A 22,399-nucleotide genomic window follows, 5' to 3' on the forward strand; every position below is an offset into this window, starting at 1 on the left:
TCTTCTTCATCCTTTTTATACAGACAGAATTGAACCTCTACTTAAAATGGTCTGAACCTTTTGTGGTTCTTGCCTTACTCTGTTCTTGTTTGCAGTAGCCTCTGTCTACTTGTGGACTGAGGTAGGGGTGGTTGGGGGAGGAGATTCAATGGCATGATTTCCCCAGTTGAGGATTGATTCAACTTTGAAAGATGCACCAAAATTACTCCAGACTAATTCAGACAATTTTTCTGTTATGGACTGCATCCTGCAGCAAACCTTCAGCCAGAGAAACTAAAAATCATTTTTTTTTCTTTTAAAATAAATTTTAGAGTACCCAATTTATTTTTTCCAATTAATCGGCAATTTAGCGTGTCCAAAGCACCTCCCCTGCACATCTTGGGTTGTGGGGGTTGAACCCACGCAAACACGAGGAGAATGTGCAAACCCCACACGGACAGTGACCCAGAGCTGGGATCGAACCTGGGACCTCGGTGCCGTGAGACAGCAGGGCTAACCCACTGCACCACCGTGTTGCCCCATCAGAAGTTTTATTGAACAAAAATCCAAAATGCTACTTGAAAATATTATGATGGTACTTTACCACCAACAATAGCAAAGCTCGCAGGAGTGAAAGTCAAAACTTCTGTGGGACGTTGAACAAGTAGAAAGAGTTTCTTTACAGGTTATTCCAAATATTTAAGAGTGAAAGACATTGGAAGCAGTCCAACACTTGGCTGGATGCTTGGGATAAAGAGTACAATCTTCAGTGGAATTTCTTGTTGGTATTCTTGTTCTTGTGTTACCTACATGCCTAAAATGTATATTAATTTGCTACAGTCTTACTTGGCTGAAGCTGCTTCCGTTATCATCTTTTTGAAATGTACATCTTTAGTGAAAGCTGTAAAATTACTGCGTGATACTCCGTCCCGTCAGACCATTTTCTGGCACGGTGCACCCCCACCACCAGCGGGATCCTCCCGGCAGCCGGCTAATGGGGTTTCCCATTGTGGCCTACCCATGTCATCGGGAAATCCGTGTGCTGCTGGCGAAGCAGAAGATCCCGTCGACGGAGAATCCCGCCCACAGTATTTGCATTCAAAATCACGTATTTCTCCAGCAAAGGAAGTTTGAAAGTAAGCTTCAGAAAATATATATTGCCATATAATTTTAATGAAACATTTATAGCAAAAAGTTGAAGGAAAGCCAAATGTAATGGATCGGAGTCAGTCTGATTTTAACTGAACTTTTATAATGCATATTGCAATACCTTTGAGGCATTATTGTCTTTGTCTTTTAGTTTTGAGACAGCAGTCATGAACTAGGAGACTGTTACTCACAAATCTAAAACTATACAAACAATAATTACACCGAAAACATAATTAACTCATAACATAATTGCTATGCACCATAGTACATTTTGGGCATCCGTTTAAAAAAAAAAAAAAAAAATCTTGCACTTTTTGCTTGCTTGTTATTTGATGCAGTTATTCTAAACTGCTTCATTCAGTCTCAAAGCCAAAATCATTTAACAAGTTCAAGGCAAATCAAGTAACAAGAGAGGTGGAAAACATGTCCCCTTAAGTGGTGTGTCCCCTTAAGTGGTGTGTATGTGCATGTGATGGAGGGTCGGAGATGGAATTGTGGTTGGTCGAAGTGGTGGAAAGTATCCAGGGTAGCAAAAGTCCAGATTTTCCTTGGCAGTTACGGGTATGTTCATGGAGGTGATCTTAACTGGCATTTGGAATATAAGCCCCCCCCACCCCCATTTATCAGAACCATAATGGTCAGTGTCCTATCTACAGAAGTTGCTCAAAGTTCTTTTGTGCCACACCTAAAACAAAATAAATTGGTTACAACCTATCTTCTTAAGAAATGTGCTTTAAAAATATATACTTTACCTTGTAAGTACCAAATCTTAAATGACCCTTTTGAAAGTGTTGGTTTGCAAGCAAGCCACTCGAGGACATTGTGTGCCAGTCCTGCCCTCCTATACTGAAAACAAATTAGCAGCAACAAATGTTCTGTCATGGAGATGTGAAATATATTAGAACAAGAATGAATGCGTTTTGATTTGACTAATCGAAATGTAGCATTGGTTGGCACAAACTTGTTTGTTTTAATTTTTAACTCTAGCTTTTCTTTTAATCCCCTGGGATCAAGAAATGTACCCATCCTCCCTTCCAACCATTTTCATTATTTGTGACTGTCCAATACAAACTGGTAATACAGCGCCAATTCTGCTGTGGTACAGAATGATGGACTGGCCAAAGTTCTGAGAACTCATTCCAAAAGTATCGGGAACCCATACCTGTATAATCTTCAAATTAAAACAGAAGTTTTAAAAAAAAAAGTGTTCTTCACTTCCTGGGCACTGGCATATTTTGTGCTGCAAATATTGTTGTATTCTATTAGTAAGTGGAATTCCCCATTAATTCTCTTTTTTTAAATATAAATTTAGAGTACCCAATTCATTTTTTTTTTCAAATTAAGGGGCAATTTAGCGTGGCCAATCCACCTAGCCGCTCATCTCTTTGGGTTGTTGGGGAGAATGTGCAAACTCCACACGGACAGTGACCCAGAGCCGGGATCGAACCTGGGATCTCGGTGCTACCGTGCTGCCCCAAATTCCTCGTTAATTGGCATTTGATTAATTGGCACCACACATTCCCTGTCCTTGCCGGATAATAAAGATTTTACTGTAGCGAGAAAAACCCCTTTAAATTAATGACATTTCCAGAAACTTCCATGATTGTTGAATGGCAGCAATGTCCAAATTGTGAAGTTTCTACGGTGAAAGGTGGTAAAATTAATTTACCTTTTCACAGGTGGATTTCTTTGTTAACTCTCTCAGGGCTGTAGCTGGATGGTTAAAAACTTTATTCAAACAAAATTGAGGGGCAAAGACATGGCAAGGTTAGCAAATGGTATTGAAAATTACTTTGTGACATCACAACTTGTGTCCATTTCAGTGTTTTAAATGGATTTTCTGTTTTTCCAATCTCTTTTTTTTCCTTTTTACAGTTTTATTGAAGTTCACTTTACAAAATCTGTGCAAACTAGAGAGAGAAGTATTCTTTGTAACCAGACTCCCATCTGCTTCTGAACCACTGGGGTGCAAGAAATGGCAACTTCATGAAGGTTTTCCTGGAGTAGGGCTGCCATCAGTTTGATGCTTTGACCAGACTATCCTTTTTGATTGGTGACTCCAGAATCATTACATTTAAATAAAAATTGAACAATAACAAATGTCTGATTTATAAAAAAAAAAAAATGAAATCCATTTAATTCACACATTTCTAATGTCAATTTTTAATGAATTTATCAACAGCTGGGAAAATGTGTGAATTCCAGTTGTGAACTTCACCCTTGCTCCAACTCTGCACCCGGTTTAGTTTTACACTAAACAACCTTATCCTGGACATACCAAGTCTTGGTTAAAGTTCCCCAACTTCTCATCAGTAACCTCGACCTCTGTGATGAATGATGCTTTTAGAAAGGTTCCAACTGTCTGTCCCCTTGTGCAGGGCCTCAATGTTTGTGCAGGGAATTAAGGCATTTGGTATTGAATGTTTAAAATGGACAGGACTATTCTGCTTTCCTCTGTGATGCTGTCGGATTGCTTTAATCAGAACGGCAATCGCTGTAAGTGCCTTTGATCCAGTAACAGATCTGTGCGTATTTCAGTGGTGTGATGCGAACAGCCACATTGTAATCTCGCTGCATCCCATTGAGGTCCACCCACTGGTGTCCTGAAAATATACCAACAATCTTCCTTTCCCAATCCCGTTTCTCTGGCAACCACAATTTGGCGTACACACCGGAACCACTGGAGCCTGGCTGGGCATCACAGTGCTGGTAGATTAGATGGGGTGTCTCGTTGATTATTGGGCAAAATCGATACACCAGCTGTCCAGGCCTGTCACTGTCAAATCCTGAGAAATGGATTCTCTTGCCAGCTACTTGATCTGTAGTTGGCATGACTGTGATCTCCATGTGCGGCCTGTCATGAGGCCTCTTGAGTTCCAGCAGAGCATAGTCATAGTCCATGCTAAGTTCATTCTGAGATCGTATCCAACCCTTTGGCACTTGCGTACGTTTGACACGCAACCACCTTGTCAATAATTTTGGTGGAATTTTGGAACGTTTTGTCAACTGGGCTTTGGGATTCTCTTTTAAAAACCCAACCTTTAACTTTTTTGCCCCCTTGACATAATCATTCCCATCATGAATGCAATGCGCTGCTGTCAACACATGCCTGTCTGACACCAGGACACCTGTGCACCCAGTGGATATTCTCACTGTTGTTGAAAAAGGGAAGTTGAGCAAGAATGTTTTCCCACTAATATCAAATCTGCCATCCATGCCAAAAATCTGCCGTTTACGCCGTGACCTTCCGTGGGTGTGCTGATTCAAGACGTGGGTACTTGGGTCAAAGTCAGTGATGTCTACCACAGTGAGGGTTCGAGTGCCATTGGTGTAAAGTGTTTCATAGGAGAGATTTTCCTTCAAATCTTCTAAGGTAGGGTGAGCTTCTTTCCACAGGCACTCTGCATTACAGTGGGTCATCAGTTCAAGCGTGGCTTTTGCAGAGAATTGGGGTTTGTCCAACTTCAGTGTTTCTTGGGGAAGAAAAGTTGGGATCTTGTGTCTGTGCCAGGTTGTATTGGGGTCAGTGGCAGTTAATTTGGTGAAATACAGAACAATGGCTAGGACCTGTAACTGGTTCATTGTGTAGATTGAAGACCTGCCCAAACAAAATGAAAAATAGTATGTGATTTCTTGTTGTTATGAACATGAAAATTTACCATCTTGGCTTGAATCTCTTAAAACATTGAACTCCAATATTTTATAGGAAATAAAACATCAACTTTATAAATAGTGATCTCAATTAATGGTGAAATAGTGACGTTTAAAATGAGCTTTTAGTGACTTAAAATTTGCAAATGTTTCCATTTTTTGTTTGCTTGAATCAGCAAAAATGATCTCTTCAGAAATTGAGTCTGAAGGTTGCACGTATGATGCAGGTTGGAGAGCTTCAATGACTACAGTTATGTTAACAAAATTGATCAGTTATATAGGAACAAACCATGTAGCCCCTTGAGCATGTTTCACCATTAATTGAGATCATGGCTGGTCTCTAACCTAATTCCATACAGTAGCCTTTGCCCCATACTCCTTAATATCTTTGCATAACAAAAATCTATCCATTTCAGTTTCAAATTAACAATTGATCAACTGCCATTTGAAGAAGGCAGTTTCAAACTTCTACCAGCCTTTCCATGAAGAAGTGTTTCCTAATTTCACTTCAAAGAGGTCTGACTCTAATTTTCTGACTTGTTCTTTTGGCTGTCCATCGATTTGAGGATGATGTCTACTCAGGGTCACATCTCCATGTGACTGAACAGGTCCGATCTTTGGGAACAAAAGGCTGGATATGCCACGAGGTAGAGGGATCCAGAAAACAAGATTTGCTTTCCTCTCTGCTGTCACTCTGCCTCATCATTAAGATGCTATGACTCAAACGCGTGATGTGGCTTGATGGGCAAATTGTCACCTTTCGGAATGATTGAGATCTTTCTACAAATGATTAATGTCAATGGAGGGCTTCAGAAAGTCTTGGAAGCATTTTTTTGTCCTCCCTTAGAACATTAGCTATTTGAGAGTTGAGAGACCAGGACCTGGCAGAGGAGATGCCTTTTGGCATGTCCAGTTGGTGAATACTTGTGCAACCGGCTTCAAGAAGGACAGTAGGGTTTGTTTGACGGTTCTCCCATTGTATCTGGAGGATTCAGCAAGGAATCTCCCTCGTGCTCTTGTGTGTCACTGATATACAGTCCAGGCCTCACTTCAGTACAGAAGAGTGATGACTATGATTGCTCTGTACACAGACTTTTGTTGATTTGCAGAAGTCATTATTGTCATTGTAGAAGGCAGCTGATGCCATGTGCGATCTCACCTTCTGAGAGACTTAACTGTGCAACAAATTCCAGAGTCTTTCCAACATGTATTCAAGGTAGAATACTTAGCTGGCCAGCTGTGAGTTGATTTGAGTTTTATTTTGCAACATTCAAGGGCAGGCAGAGTTTCTTGTATGCAGAATTGAAGAGATTGAGAGTGGCTTGCAAATTCAGTGCAGAGTGGGCAACGACACTGCTGTCCTCTGCAAACTAATCATGTTGTCTGTGGTGGTGAGTTTAGTTTTGACAGAGGCAAGTGGGATTAGAAGATATTTAATATTGATACCAACGAACAATTGATTTTGAGGTGAATAAGCACCTCGGGTATATGGTAAATAGTATGGGGGCAATCGCACAACCTTGCTTGACCTGGTCTGGATTTTGATGGCAGATACTTCAACACCGCTTCAGTCATTTAATCTTGAAGCAACTGCAGGATTGTGACGTTTCTTGAGCATCCAAACCTTTTGAAGCATTATCCACTGAGCATAGTGATTTACCCTGCCAAATGGTTTGGCAATAAAGAGTTCCTGGTGGTGTTCTCAGAATTTTTCTTGGAATTGTCTTGCAACAAAGACCATGTCAGAGGTCCCTTCCAAAGAAACCTGTCACCATAATACCCCAACTAACAGAAATTGTTTCTCCCAATCCACCCTATCTAGTCCCCTTTACATCCTGAAAACTTTGATCAAATCACCCTAAATTCCAGGGAATATAACCTAGTTTGTTTAACCCTCCTTATAGCCTGACCATTGGAATCCAGGTATCATTCTGGTAAATCTACACTCTGCTCCCTCCAAGGCAAATATATCCTTCCTAAGGTGTGGCGCCCAGAACATAGTCACAGTTCTCCAACTAGTCACAGTTCTCCAAGTAATGTCCAACCAGGCCTTTGTAAAGTTGAAGCATGACTTCTATCCCTTGTATTCTATTCCTTTAGGTAAAAAAAAAAAGGTCAGTATTCCATTAACCACAATTCTTGGCACTGTTAAACTTTAGAATAAAGTATTCAACATTCAGCTTTTTAAAAATGTCAACTACATCCAATGATCAAGATATGCTACTTTTAACAATTTTATTACTATATTTTACTGCTAAAATAGTTTGACAGTATATTGTGATCATTGGAACATGTATTACATTAAAAACTGCCATGATGATCAATACAAATAGTGTATGAATTATTAATGGATTTAGTGTAACTATATGGCATTGGTTTTCTTCAGGTTTAGTGATGTTGAAAGTAAAAACAAAAACATTTGTTCACTGATTTCTCAGGGTTTATTTTGTTCTTTAAACTTGAATGTTTTCACTGATTTTCTTTAATTGCGAACACAATTGAAAACCTCTTAACCTAGTTTTTAAAGTTGGCAGTGAAACTAGTCTTGTGGGCCCTGACTGCTGCAATGCCGTAATGATACTAGCAGGTAAATTAAGAAAACTGATTCATATGGAAATGTGGGGGAAAAAATGCATTTGTCATGTGGCTTGAAATTATTGTTGCTCATCTATTACAGAATGAACATTGAATGTATTAATTTAATCCTTGGCATTTAATGATGGCACAAACCAATTTATTCTGCAAGAGTTAGTAACCTTTAAATCAGAAACATGGGAATACTGTCAGCCTTCAATGCTATTTCTGCAGTCTGAAGAGACTTGTCCTTGATATCTGGTTGCTGTAATGTGCTTTGTTTCCAGCAGATGGAAGTAAAGCTCTGGGCGAGATCACAACACTGTACAATACAAATCCAGCTCTTTCCCATGAAGCAATAATGGAACATATTTCTCTCACTCAGACTGATCCTTTTTGCCAACAGGCTGCTGCTTAAGTGCCAAATTAAACTATTGTTTTGGCACACTGTCATCTCAAATGGACATTGTGATGGGATCCCATGGTGGCTACGTGGGAATTTATTTTGCCCGTCGCCTCCTAATGGCGATAATGAAAATAATAGCAAATGCAAAGCCTAGAACGGGGACAAGATTTTACATAACAGTTTTAAAACTAGTTTATGAAAGGCAGTGCTACCAAGTACTTGCTAACATTGGCAGCTGCAATATTTCATCTGTCCTAATAGACCAATATTGCGCTCATGCTTGCCTTTCTGTTTAATATTTTGCTAAGGTTGGTGTGACTCATCGTATTTGCAGTTCAAAAGAATGGTTTATGGATCCAATTTTTTGAAAACATTGTAGTCGAATATTTTCAAATCATCCTGAGAAACCCTACATACCCTGACTTGGATTATCCAATTAGGAGGCACCTCCAGAAGGGTGGGATGTCTCCCGGACCTCACCAAATTTTCGCCTTGGGGGGGGGGGGGGGGGATCTGCATTTGGAAGGTGGGATCGTTGTCCTCCTTGGAAAGTTGTATGATACATGGCATGGAATTTTTCCCTAGAGTGGTGGTGGACTTTCCAATTGGACCTTCTGATCTGACATCAGGCAGGTGATACATAATTAGCAGTTTTGTCCTGAACCTGGATGAATAGCACACCTGTTCCGCTCACATCTTTTGTTTCTTTTCTTGCCCAATCACAACTCCCTTCGGTCCTGAAGGAGTAAATCTTCTGTCTTTCAACCGCATTCACCCTATTACAGACCTTTTGTCCTTCTCCCACTTGTCATTTGCTCAAAAAACGCTTTTTTTGGGGGAGACCTCATGGGCAGCGATTGGGCGGCTTGGATCTGCGGGCGGCACCATCTCGTTGGGGGGGGTGGCTACATTACCCATGTCAGTCAATGTCCGCCATCGAGCACGGCGCGGCTACTGCAGGCCGTCACCGTGTCCATGCGTATCCGCAGCTGAAGCTGCAAGAAGCACTCCAGGACCCTGCCAGCCCCTGCGGGACCCTGCCAGCCCCTGCAAGATAGGAGAATAGCTGCAGGTTTTTCTGAGGAAAGTCGAGAGTGAAACGCCAGGGGCGCGATTCTCCACTCCCACGCCGGTTGGGAGAATCGACTGGGCCGCCAGAATTTCCGGGGACGCCGGTCCGACGCCCTCCCGCGATTCTCCCAAGCGGCGGGAACGGCCCGGTCGAGGTTTGCAGGCCGGAGAACCGCCGGAGACACCGAAAATGGCGATTCTCCGGCACCCCCACTATTCGGAGGCCCGGATGGGCCGAGCGGCCAAGCCAAAACGGCGGGTTCCCCCGGCGCTGTCCACACCTGGTCGCTGAGGTCGTGGGCGGTGTGTGAACGCTGGGGGGGGGGCGGCCTGTGGGGGGGCGAGGGGGGATCCTGCACCGGGCTTTACCTGGAATGTGGGGTGGCCTGCGATCGGTGCCCACCAATCGTCGGGCCGTCCTCTCTGAAGGAGGACCTCCTTCCTTCCGCGGCCCTGCAAGGTCCGTCCCCTATCTTCTTGCGGGGCGGATTAAGAGATGACGGCAACCACGCATGCGTGGATGACGCCCGTTATGCGGCGCCGGCCGCGTCATCTATGCGGCGCCCCTTTTACGCGGGACACAAGGCCTGACGCGTGTAGATGACGCGGCCCCGATACTGGCCCATTGTTAGGGCCTGAATCGGTCAGAACCGGGGCCGTTCCGCGCCGTCGTGAACCTCGACAGCGTTCACGACGGCGCGGCCACTTCGGCATGGGAGTGGAGAATCCCGCCCCAGAGGTTTTAAGCTGGCGTGGGGACATAGCCTCATTTTCTGACAATCCAGCTCATGAATTTTGGTGTTGGCTTCAAGGTGCGAATCAATCCTACTCTTTTTGTAAGGTCGAAACGACTCCACACCGAGTTGTGAAAGGCAACAATGTTTTATTCTGATAAGCAATTCTTTACACTACCCGGGAGGCCCCTGCTGGGTCTCTTCCCGTTGGTACCAAAACTGACCAACTTTATACAAGAGCTAATGACACATGGTCCATCGACCCTGAAGACCGTTTCCACAACCTGTTACACCAGCCCATTCAAAGCCAGGTGGCATGGGGCTATACGGATGTGCTGTATCGTGCCGTTGTCCGTAATACACTTCGGGTGCCATGCGTACTGAAGGACAAATGCAGCTTTGTGATTATTGCTCTGGAGCTTGTTGCCGCCATCTTGTGGACCCCCAGCCATTTGGAATGCATTAATCAGCAGGAGAAACACTAAGCCCTGAAATGGGCCGGCGAAGCCAGTATGTAACCATGCCCATGGCCGTCCTGGCCATTCGCAAGGGTGGAGGGGTATGGCTGATGGGAGCTTCTGGTGCTCCTGCCAGACATTGCATTGTTGCATCATACATTCAATGACTTCATCCAGACGTGACCATCAAACATAGTTGCACGGTAACATTTTTATTTAGACACACGGTAACATTTTTATTTAGACACTCCCGAATGTCCCGGAGGTCTTTCAAGATTAAATCCTGGCCCTTTTCCAGGACGATTAAACGCGTACCCCATATCAGGTCACCGTCCTCCACACTAAGCTCGGGCAGCTTTGATGAGGAAGATCGCAATTCACCCGGAAGCTGGTGCTCTCCGCCATACAATATATGCCGAACTTCTGAAAGAACTGGATCCATTTGGGTCCACTCACAGATGCTAGATGCAGTTACCGACAATGGATCCATGAAGTTCAGAACGGCGACAACTTTGCCTGCCTTGGGGGAAGGAGATGGAGGGCTAGTTGGCAAGGGCACTCAGCGCAACGCATTGACATGTCCAATTTGCATGCCTGGATGATGTCTAAACGAATACTTTTAGGCAACCAACAAAAGGGGCCACCACTGGATCCAAGCATAAGTGATGGGTGGAATTGCCCTGTCCTCCTTGAAAAAGCCGAATAGCAGTTTGTTGTTCTTGATGGTGGTGAAATGGATGGCGTACATGTATTGGTGGAATTTCTTCACCGTGAAAACCACTGCCAGGCCTTGCTTTTCGATATACGGGTACTTGCGTTCAGCCACGGCCAACATCTGGGAGGTGATAGCCATTGGTCGATCCCTGCCACCTGTCATCCGCTGGGGCAGAATGGCCCCAATGCCTTAAGGCGATGTGATGATGGAAGACATGGCAGGATCATAGTGCGCTAATAATCCAGAGGACGACAGTTGTTGCTTCACCTGTCGGAAAGCTTCCACCCGCTCCATGCCCACGCCTGTTTTTTCTTTAAAAGTAGATGCAGGGGGACCAGCATCATAGCGGTGCCCGGGATGAGTTTTCCGTAATAGCTCAAGCCCTAAAAATTAGCAAAGTTCCGATACGTTTATAGGGGAAGGAGCCAGATGAATGGCGCGCGCATTTTCTGTGACTGGGTGTAAGCTCCACGGTTCACACAGTAACCCCGATTCACCACCTCCTTTGCGTGAACAACACGCTTAGCTCTCCGTAGGCGGATGCCTGATTCCAGGAAACGCCACAACGCTTCCATCAGGTTGACTAGGTGCTCCTGTTCGGTAGCTCCGGTGACTAATACATCATCTAAATATACTGCTACCTGCAGTAATCCACATGGAACGTTCTCCATAACCCACTGGAATATGGCACAGGCCGCTGACATGCTGAAGGGTAGCCGGATGCATTCATACAGGCTTCAATGTGTGTTTATCATGTATTTTCGAGAGGCTGAGTCTAGTTTGAGCTGTAAATACGCATGACCTTTATCAAGATTAGTAAAGAAGAGTCTGCCAGCCATTTTAGCGTAAAGATCTTGCATGCGGGGCATCGGGTAGAGTTCCAATTGTGAAGCCTTATTCACCGTCAGCTTATAATCCCCACATAACTGAACCGTTTGTCGAACTTCAGCACTGGTATCACTGGCGCTGCCCAATCCACGAAATGCATGGACCAGATTATCCTTAATCCTTTTGGAAGCAAGTGGTCGTATTAGCGAGAGGCAGCACGGTTTTGTGAAGGGGAGGTCGTGTCTCACTAACTTGATAGTTTTTCGAGTAGGTCACAAAGATGATTGATGCAGGTAGGGCAGTGGATGTTGTCTATATGGACTTCAGTAAGGCCTTTGACAAGGTCCCTCATGGCAGACTGGTACGAAAGGTGAAGTCACACTGGACCAGAGGTGAGCTGGCAAGATGTATACAGAATTGGCTAGGTCATAGAAGGCAGAGAGTAGTAATGGAAGGGTGCTTTTCTGATTGGAGGGCTGTGACTAGTGGTGTTCCGCAGGGATCTGTGCTGGGGATCTGTGCTGGGACCTTTGCTGTTCGTAGTATATATAAATGATTTGGAGGAAAATGTAACTGGTCTGATTAGTAAGTTTGCAGGCGACACAAAGGTTGGTGGAATTGCGGATAGCGATGAGGACTGTCGGAGGATACAGCAGGATTTAGATCGTTTGGAGACCTGTGCGGCGAGATGGCAGATGGAGTTTAATCTGGACAAATGTGAGGTAATGCATTTTGGAAGGTCTAATGCAGGTAGGGAATATACAGTGAATGGTAGAACCCTCAAGAGTATTGAAAGTCAAAGAGATCTAGGAGTACGGGTCCACAGGTCACTGAAAGGGGCAACACCGGTGGAGAAGGTAGTCAAGACGGTATACGGCATGCTTGCCTTTGTTGGCCGGGGCATTGAGTATAAAAATTGGCAAGTCCTGTTGCAGCTGCATAGAACCTTAGTTAGGCCACACTTGGAGTATAGTGTTTAATTCTGGTCGCCACACTACCAGAAGGATGTGGAGGCTTTAGAGAGGGTGCAGAAGGAGATTTACCAGGATGTTGCCTGGTATGGAGGGCATTAGCTATGAGGAGAGGTTGAGTAAACTTGTTTTTTTCTCACTGGAACAAAGGAGGTTGAGGGGCGACCTGATAGAGATCTACAAAATTATTTTTATTTTTTTATTTGAGTACCCAATTCATTTTTTCCAATTAAGGGGCATTTAGTGTGGCCATTCCACTTACCCTGCACATCTTTTGGGTTGTGGGGGCGAAACCCACACAGACACTGGGAGAATGTGCAATCTCCACACGGACAGTGACCCAGAGCCGGGATCGAACCTGGGACCTCGGCGCCGTGAGGCAGCAGGGCTAACCCACTGCGCCACCATGCTACCCTGAGGTCTACAAAATTATGAGGGGCATAGACAGTGGATAGTCAGACTTTTTCCCAGGGTAGAGGGATCAACTACTAGGGGGCATAGGTTTAAGGTGCGAGGGGCAAGGCTTAAGAGTAGATGTACGAGGCGAGTTTTTTACACATAGGGTAGTGGGTGCCTGGAACTCGCTACCGGAGGAGGTGGTGGAAGCAGGGACGATAGTGATGTTTAAGGGGCATCTTGACAAATACATGAATAGAGGGATACGGACCTCGGAAGTGTAGAAGATTTTACTTTAGACTGGCAGCTTGGTCGGCGCAGGCTTGGAGGGCCAAAGGGCCTGTTTCTGTGCTGTACTTTTCTTTGTTCCTTCAAGTTGGCTGAGCTTGGTCTCCACCTTCGCAGCAGCACAAGGGACCGGATGGGCACTGAAATATCACAGCAGGGGACCCAAGTCAACATAGATTTTGGCTATGGCTCCCTTTATTTTTCCCAATCTGGGCTGAAAATCCAGAGGGTACTTCCCCAGTGCCTCGCACAGGCCCCTGAATTCCATCTGGAAGACGTGCGGCCAAATGAGATGTAGGCGACTCAACCAGTCACGGCCTAACCAGCTGGGGCCATGCCCCTTAACCACGATCAACAGGAGGCACACTGCCTGGTGTCCATAAGCCATCTGGATCCTGGTGGTTCCTGCAATGTCCAACGGCTTGACGGTATAAGTGCCTAAATCGAGCATTAGTGTCCCTTCGATCCAATTTCTGCATCCCTTCTTTATATGGTTGAAAGTGTGCTGTCCCACAATGGAAACTGAAGCTCCAATATCCAGCTCCACATCTAATAGATGCCCATTCGCCTGCACCATGACTTTTATGGGGGCAACCCGTGATGCTGCCACATAACTGCATGCAGTCGTCGCCCTCTGGTTCATCCAGCTGGAAGGTGCGGGCCCAAGGTGAACGTCTTCCTCTACTGGGGCAGCCGGATCTCTGGCTGACCAGTGGTCTGCGTTCCCATCGGGTCCCACGGCCACATGCTCTGCAACAGTCTTATTTCACCCTCTGCAGAGCCTGGGGAGGTACCCCTTTGGGACGACTGGTTTTTCAGCCAGCGGGTCAGGCCTGTACAGCGCTCTGTCCAGGGTGTGGTACCAGTACTGGGAGGGGCTTTCTGCTGGGAGGCAGCACGCCCTAAGGCATTAACTTTCATTCCTGGATTTCCTGTACCCCGCGCTCAATGTTTTCGTGGGACAGTGAGATCTGCACTGCTTGCTGCAGGTTTGAGGATGGTTCGCCCAGCAATTTTTTCTGGTAGCCACATTATTGATACCGCATACCAAATGGTTGCGCAGCATTTCAGACAGGGAGGTGCGATACTCACAGAACGTGGCTATCTTTCTTAATCGTGACAAAAACCCAATGACACACTCACCCGGAGTCCTTTCCGCTGTATTAAGGCGATAACGCCGCACAATTACGGACGGCATCAGATTGAAATGTTGCCCCACCCGTGTTCCTAGGTGTTCGAAAGTATGAGTGTCAGGAGCCGCCGAAAATGTGAAGCTGCGTATCAGACCATAGGTATGGACACCACATGCAGTTATCAAAATAGCTGTCTGCCATTCATTCCCCATAATACTATCGGCTTGGAAAAAGTAGCTCATTCTCTCCACATACTGAGTCCAATCTTCCAAACTGGCATCAAATGCCCCTAATTTTACGAACAAGGGCATGCTTTAAACAAGAAAAGGTCCAATCTGTATCCAGTGGGATCACAGAGGTGGCTTAACTGACAGTGTAGCAGCGCTGACAACAGACCAATTTCACCCTCATCACCAGTTTTATAAGGCCGGAAAGAGTCCACACCAAGTTGTTAAAGGAAAATGTTTTACTTTGATAAACAATTATTATTTTTAAAAATATATTTAGAGTACCCAATTATTTTCTTTTCCAATTAAGGGACAATTTAGCATAGCCAATTCACCTAACCTGCACATCTTTGGGTTGTGGGGGTGAAACCCACGCAGACATGGGGAGAATGTGCAAACTCTACACGGACAGTGACCCAGGGCCAGGATTCGAACCCAGGTCCTCAGCGCCGCAGTCTCCGTGCTAACCGCTGCACCACGTGCCGCCTTCCGATAAACAATTCTATACACTACATGGAAGATCCCTGCTGGGTTTCTTCCCATCGGTACCAAAACCGTCCGACTTTATACAAAGCTAATGACACATGGTACAGAGTCCCCCACCCCCTTAAAGGGCGAGCTCATATTTGGCGTGGTTAACCTTGGAGTCTAATTGTTGCCACAATTGAGCTGTTTAAATGCACTTCTAGAAGCCACACACCCAGCAGCCCTGGACATCTGTTTTCAGGGTGGGCAGATGAAATCATCTAACAGACACAAACATGAGGAATATTGCACTGTCCTCTGTATAATGTATTTTTCTAATTAACCAAAAGCATGCCAGTATTTCTAATGGCTTCACAAAACCACATCAGGAAATTGGACTGGCAGCAAATAGATGGAAATTTGGTGTAACCCTATTTTCCAATTAGTTAATCTCTCATAACTGATCAAAAATATCAGTTTGGTTTTAATCCAGGAAGAGTTACCCACACTTAATTTCGGTGATTTATCTGTTTTCCACTTCAGTCATCTTGTGTAACCTCTTGGAGTGAAACAGATAAATTAATGCCAGTTGGTTTAGAATTACAGCCAAAGGTCTCCTCTGGTCTCTGCCTACACGGAACTGGTTTCACATTACTCAAACTCGTTTTGCTTGGGTCTCTGAGTGACCAGAAACAAGTATAGGGAACCCTTTCGTCTTCTCAATCTAGGCTAAAATTGGACCAGTGTCCCAGAGCTAATGATGACATTTATCTTACTGACTTGTGACATCCAGTCACTGTAGAAGCTCGCTGTTTCCTTATACATCTAATAGGTAAAAGTGATAGTTCGAACGATAGCTATTTAGTATTGTGCCCCTGGTCTATTGAAACACTCATAATCTCAGGTCATTTAAAAAAACACACATTCAGCATTTCAAGAACAGAGCAGCAAACAGAAATTCCTATGCAGCCAGCAAAATATATTTGCAAGATAAAATAAGCCAAGGACAAGGCAAGCATATGATAAGAAAGCCGAATCACATTCCTAGCTCAGACAAGAATACATTTTAGGTTAATGTTGCCTATAAATGAGTGACAACTAACCCTCAAATCAAACTCATTTGATGTAATCCTATTTCATCGGGATGTAATTAGATGACTGAAGACAGATATGATACAGTATAACTGAAGTTTCGTTCGGCCATTTTTATCTGGATCATTCTCGCTCTCTCTCGCTCTCTCTCTCTCTTTCCGGAATCAATCTATACTTTGACTTAACTATTCACTGTCTTTAATATTTCACTTTCTGACTTGACTTTTGAAGTTATTGCGAGCTGTTTGCCTAAGCAAGAAAATCATTTTGTAATTCTTTGAAAGTTTCAATTGTCTACAAATTGCCTTTTAAATGACTCTCAATTGTAATCAATAGAAGACAAATTAAATTATTCTTATTTGCACCTGACAAGTTTTAACTTAAATTTCTACTGAAATTTGTGATTCACAAAGTGCAGCTGAATCCGCATGGTAGATCTATCAGTCGCTAAACGCAAGGGAAATATTGAGTGGGATTCTCCGTCTCACCAGCTGGCCAATGGGGTTTCCCTTTGTGGGCAGCCCCACGCCGTCGGGAAATACCCAGGCTGCCGGCGCAACGGAGAATCCCAACAGCGGAGAATCCAGCCGATACTCTTTTTAGTTTCCATTCTTCAATTTTCACACTAACTCTCTCCACATGTTATGAAGGTGAAAGGAATGCTCCTTTTGAGCTCCAGAATGTAGAAGAATGGATTGGAGGTCGCTCATCTATCCTCCATGGATGGCTTTGCAGAGGCTGAATGAAGACGTCTGATAAATTATGAGTGCAGCCATGTGAGGGACAAGTTGCTGTGGTTATGTTTTTCTCCCCTTCTTACAGAAATCTGGCAAATAAAAATCTAATTTTATACAGGGGGCTCAAGGCCAATAATAAGCAAATCAGCACCGAAGGACATGTTAAAAGGGAGTACCGACTGACCCACAGATACCATAATGGAGAAATATGTGCGAAGATACATTCAATCCTGGGGCCTAATGTTCCAATTCGATGTAGGAATACTGGATTTATGAAACGTGTTTTCTCTTCTTAGCACAAAAACCAAGGCTGATGCTCCAATGCCCTACTGAGGGAACACTGCTAGAGGTGTCCTCTTTTGAATGAGACGGCAAACCGAGGCATTAATTTGAGGAAGACCACCCTGGTCAATATTTATTCCCCAATCAACATCATGAAAAATAGATCACATGATCCAATAACCTTGCTGTTTGTGGAAACACCCACACTTGATTCTCTGCAATGCCAGAGGGAAAACACACCTGGAGCCATGTGGTGTGCAGATGCCGGGACTGACTTCAACAATGCCTGGGGCTGCCTCCAGAATTGGGAATGGAGGCTGCCGGCAATCCCGAAACACAAGCAGTGGGTGGGGGTATCTACGGGAGGATCTTCCAGTTTCGGTGTCCTGGAGGAGGTGCACCTTCTAGCCATGGAATGTTTCTGGAGATCCATCTTCTTTCTCCCGGTGTCTGAGTGTTCCCAGTGATCTATCTTTTTCAGGTGATCCATCTTCTTTCTCCAATAATCTTTATTGTCACAAGCAGACTTACATTAACACTGCAATTAAGTTACTGTGAAAAGCCCCTAGACGCCACACTCCGGCGCCTGTTCGGGTACACAGAGGGAGAATTCAGAATGTTCAAATTACCTCACAGCACATCTTTCGGGTCTTGGAGGAGGAAACCGAGCACCCGGAGGAAACCCATGCAGACACGGGGAGAATGTGCAGCCGCCAAACAGACAGTGACCCAAACCAGAAATCGAACCTGGGACCCTTTGCTGTGAAGCTGTGTTACCGTGCTGCCCCAATAGTGGGTCAGTGAGGACTACGCGCCACCAGGCCTGCCCCACCACGGACTATGGTGCAAAACACAGGATTGCATAATTAATAGGGTCAGAAGACATTGCATGTTTTCCTGTTTGTCTTCACAGTAGGAAACACTCCACACCCCGGTCTCCACCAGGGGACGTAGCTCCAGACGGGAGAATTCCACCTCACATATTTGAAAAATTGTATACCCACCTGTGTCTCCCCTCACTAGCCCCCCTATTGTAAAAAATAATTGACACTAGCTTTGAAATTCATTCTGTAGCATCAGTGCAAATAATTTAAGGCTGGACTCTCCGTTTGGAAGACTGTGGGCTGGTTTCTCTGTTCCTGTGGCTAACTGCTGACGCCAATGGATGATCCATGGAGTTCCACGACGGAAAAATTGGCACCATACCCGCAACAATTCCGCTACCGCTACCATGCTAACACCAGCATGGCGTGAAACACCCGCGGAACACGGAAAAAACGATGGGAAAATCGCCAGGTCCATGCTGGGCACGTGCAGGGCTGCAAGCTACAGCCTTGTGTACACTTACACCCCCCACACGCGCACCAATCTCGCCCGAAAACATGGCGCTGGTTGTGCTGGACCGCATACCTATCCACCCCAACCCCACCTCCCGGCCACCCCTCACTACTCTCCCCAGCCCTGTCAGAAGTCACCTGGCCAGCGGCATGACTGTCAGCAAAGTATGGCGGTGCTGGACATTTGCCCTTTCTCTCCGCAGCCATCATGCCTGACTCACGATTGTTGAGACCACACACGGCCGCGCTGTCGGGATCTCGGCCCATGGGAGGTGGCCCATCACGGGTGGGCCCGCTAATGAGCAGCGAACGCGGTTGCAACCACGTGCGGTGCGTGTCACAATGAAATTGATTTGGAGGTGGTGAAGCTTCGGGATTCGACGCCAAACGGTGCCTGCCATGATTTCGCCATCAGAAGCTATTCTCCGGACGATCGCCGTTCCCGATTTTGGCACCGGGCAATGGAGAACCCCGCCCTATGTTCTCCTGTTGGAGATGAATCACCTGATTTGCATTGGCGCTGGGAGTGGAACCCACATCCCATGAAAATGTCTTTGACCCTATGAATGCCAGTTGAGTCACAGAGCCACGATGAACATTCTGCTCTGCCATTGTTACTGTAATGGAGTGAGATCACAGATTTTTGGGGTACTGCCAGCAGTCAAAAGAAAAGAAAAGTGACCCTCATGTTGAGCAGCTCTTCAAAAACGTACGCCTACACATGCATGCTGCATGAAAACTGAGAATTAAGCACAGAGTTGCCAAAGGCCTGAAAGTGAATTCTTAAATTTTGACAAACAACAATTCATTTCAAGAGTACTCGCTTTTTAGGTTGCTGTGAGATCTATTTTCAAAGTCCTAACTGTATCAGTTCATCTTGTAAGTATGCCCCTGTGGGCTCTTTGTCTGCAGTAACTTGACTCTTAATCGAAAATAATGGGCCCTTAAGTTTAACATTTTTCTTGTAAAATGTTGTTTAATTAAACCATCACAAGACAGCGTTAATAGATGCGGCAGATTTGTTCTGCCTTTTGCATTCATTGGGCAGAATTTTCTGATATTTTTTCAAAGTGTTGGTTTCAGCGAGAAAATGGATAGAATCCCGGTAGTGAAAAAGCCTGTTGTACATTCAGCCTCTTTAAGGAATTTTGTTTCATCAGTTTCAGGCCGTGTCCATGGTGGTCTGCCTCTGATTCACTCGCCTCGCTACAATCTTTGCAATCAGTGGGACGCGCTATTTAAACCCCTCTCCAGCAGCAACAGAAAATGAATGTCCTTCGTGTAGCCAGGGTAATTCTGCCACATCGTCCCCGTGCAGCCCCGAAAGGAGTCGCTGACCTGAAAGTCCAGAGTGGCAGTAACTTTTAGGGTCACAAGCAATGGGTGGCCTCCCAGTCCTTGAGGTGCCAACACTTGTATCACCTGGCACGGTGGTCCACCGTCCCCCTGGGCAGACACAAGCTTCTCTGGCACTGGACCGCTGATATCTGGCAGGTAAGAAGTTCTCTGGCTGTACACCCATCGCTGGTAGTGCCTCCTCCGAAGCTCTGCCATTTATGGCCCTGCTCCTGGAAGATCAGCGGTCCCAGACAACCCCTCCTCTGCACACGCTGATGTTGCTGCTACTACACAGCTATCAAGAGCACTGCCAGCTCAACTGGCTTCATGATTCCCTCAATTCAATAACTGAAAGGAAGGGAACATAAAAGTGACTGATGAGCCCTAGCAATGCCCTGGCCCACAGCCCCCTCAGGAGCTCGAACATCCACCCATGTGCATTCCCCTATGCGAGCAGCAGGTAATAATAATCTTTATTGTCACAAGTAGGCTTACGTTAACACTGCAATGAAGTTACTGTGCAAATCTCCTAGTCGCCACACCCCGGCGCCTGTTCGGGTACACGGGGAGAATTCAGAATGTCCAATTCACCGTCTTTCGGGACTTGTGGGAGGAAACCGGAGCACCCGAAGGAAACCCAAGCAGACACCGGGAAAACGTACAGACTCCGCACAGACAGTGACCAAAGCCAAGAATTGAACCCGGGTCCCTGGCGCAGTGCAGAGTCCTTCCAGCACAGGACGGCAGTGTCAGGGGAAAGGAAACAACTCCCTTGTTACAGCACTAAATGCTGTTCACCGGACAAGTTTAAAGGTCCTGGCCACTTTGAGAAGCCCGAGAGAAGGTAATGTCTAAGGATGAGGGGTGAGGGAGAGGAAGGTGTCAGAGTTCGGTAGTCAGGAAAAAGGTTTAATCGGCTAATTGGGGCAATGGTATGGAGGTTGGTTGGAGGGGCTGAGGCGGGTGGAGTTGAGAAGGTGGATGGGCGATGGGGCAGTCGAAGGCTGGAGGGTAGGGAATAGTCATGGTGTGGGATGTTTAGCGTATTGGGGGTCAAGGCAGTGTGGTCAAGGGGGTGGTTGGGGGTATCCAGTGCCATAGATACACTAGTGTTAGAAGTTGTTTTAATCCTTCTACCTTTTCCTGGACAACTATTCTGCAAAGAGAGTTTTAACCATCCAAAGTCTCCAATTTAAATTGGGATATTGGATGGTTCCCAGTGCCAGGTAATTGCCCATCGTACATTTAGCATCCTGGGAAATTCCCATGCAGTCCTTCCAGAAGGTCGGTCAGCATACCTTCTGGGATACCTCGAGGGCATTAAACCCCCCCCCCCCCCCCCCCCCAGGAACAGAATTTCTGTGCCTATGTTTTCCCACAAAAGAACACAAGAAATAGAAGCAGGATAGGCTACCAGTCCCCTCAAGCCTACCCCACCATTTAATATGATCATGGCTGATTTATGCCAGCCTCAACTTCTTTTGCGTGCCATTTCCCATAGCCCTCACTTTTTTAAACTCCAAGGAACACAGACCCAGACTATTTCGTCTCTCTTGATAGGACATCCCAGGAATTAGCTTGGTGAATCTCCTATGGACTGCCTCCAATGTTACTGGATCCTTTTTTAGGTAATGGGACCAAATTGTATGCAGTATTTCAGGTGAGGCCGCTGTACAATTGCAATAAAATCTCCTTATTTTGAAACTCCAACCCCTTTGCAATACAGGACAAAATGCTGTTTGCCTTTTTATCTACTTGTTGGACTTGCATGCTATCTTTTTGTGATTCATGCACTAGAACACCTAGATCCCTCTGTACATCACTCACGTGCAGTCTCTCTTCACTGCACTCCAACCCCATTCAATAGCATGTGTCATGTGGAATAACACTAGGTAGCCTCAGCACTGCAGCTGTTTCTACTCTCCCAGGCCAGCTCTCAGCATCTCTTCTTGCATCTCCCACAGGTGCAGATGTCCACCCTCTCCGTCTGTGGGCCCAGATCAGCATGGAGGAAAAGAAGAAGAAACATCTACCATCACATTTCCTCCCACCTCGGTGTATCCTCGTGTATGTGTGTACCTAGGGGGGCACAAGGTGGTGATCATGGTATATGTGTGCAGGAGAAGATGGCAGAGGAAGAGGAAGCTGTGGTCAGTTCTCCTCAAAGCAAGGAGGATAGACAAAGCCCAGCTCAGCTGGCCACAGGCCCTCAGAGTCACTGGAATGTAGTCACTACCTTGAAGAGCAACAGAGATGTGTTCCTATATGTTGGAGTTCCCTGAGACAGTTCAGGGTCTTGGGCAAAGGACTGAGTCCTCCATCCAGTTGGTGAACCACAATAGCTCGGGACGATGGGTGAATGAGCTCCGACATTGGCATAGTAACCAAGTTACTGGAGAGCCACATGGTGCATGCAGGAACTGACATCCACAGGTTGCATGGAATTCTGTGTAACATTACTGGTGCGTGATACTGTTGATGGAGATCCTTGCCCCCAGCAGGGGTCCCCCGCCAGGCATCCAGAGCACCTGGCGAGGGCTAAGCATGTCATGGGAATGATGAGGATGC

At 45.7% G+C, this 22,399-nt stretch overlaps 1 protein-coding gene across 2 annotated transcripts in view; it reads right to left on the reverse strand.

Annotated features, from left to right (window-relative positions):
• Positions 1-1,130: 1,130 nt before the first annotated feature.
• Positions 1,131-22,399, reverse strand: part of prss23 (serine protease 23) — a 45,187-nt gene continuing 23,918 nt past the window's right edge. For both annotated transcript variants that reach the window (XM_072505534.1, XM_072505533.1), the window contains one exon: positions 1,131-4,726. In XM_072505534.1, the coding sequence (XP_072361635.1) occupies positions 3,604-4,710 (1,107 nt within the window). In that variant the 5' untranslated portion in view covers positions 4,711-4,726 and the 3' untranslated portion in view covers positions 1,131-3,603. The remainder of the gene's footprint in view (positions 4,727-22,399) is intronic.

Source organism: Scyliorhinus torazame, chromosome 5 (assembly GCF_047496885.1).
Source record: "Scyliorhinus torazame isolate Kashiwa2021f chromosome 5, sScyTor2.1, whole genome shotgun sequence".
In the NCBI taxonomy this organism is placed as follows: domain Eukaryota; kingdom Metazoa; phylum Chordata; class Chondrichthyes; order Carcharhiniformes; family Scyliorhinidae; genus Scyliorhinus; species Scyliorhinus torazame.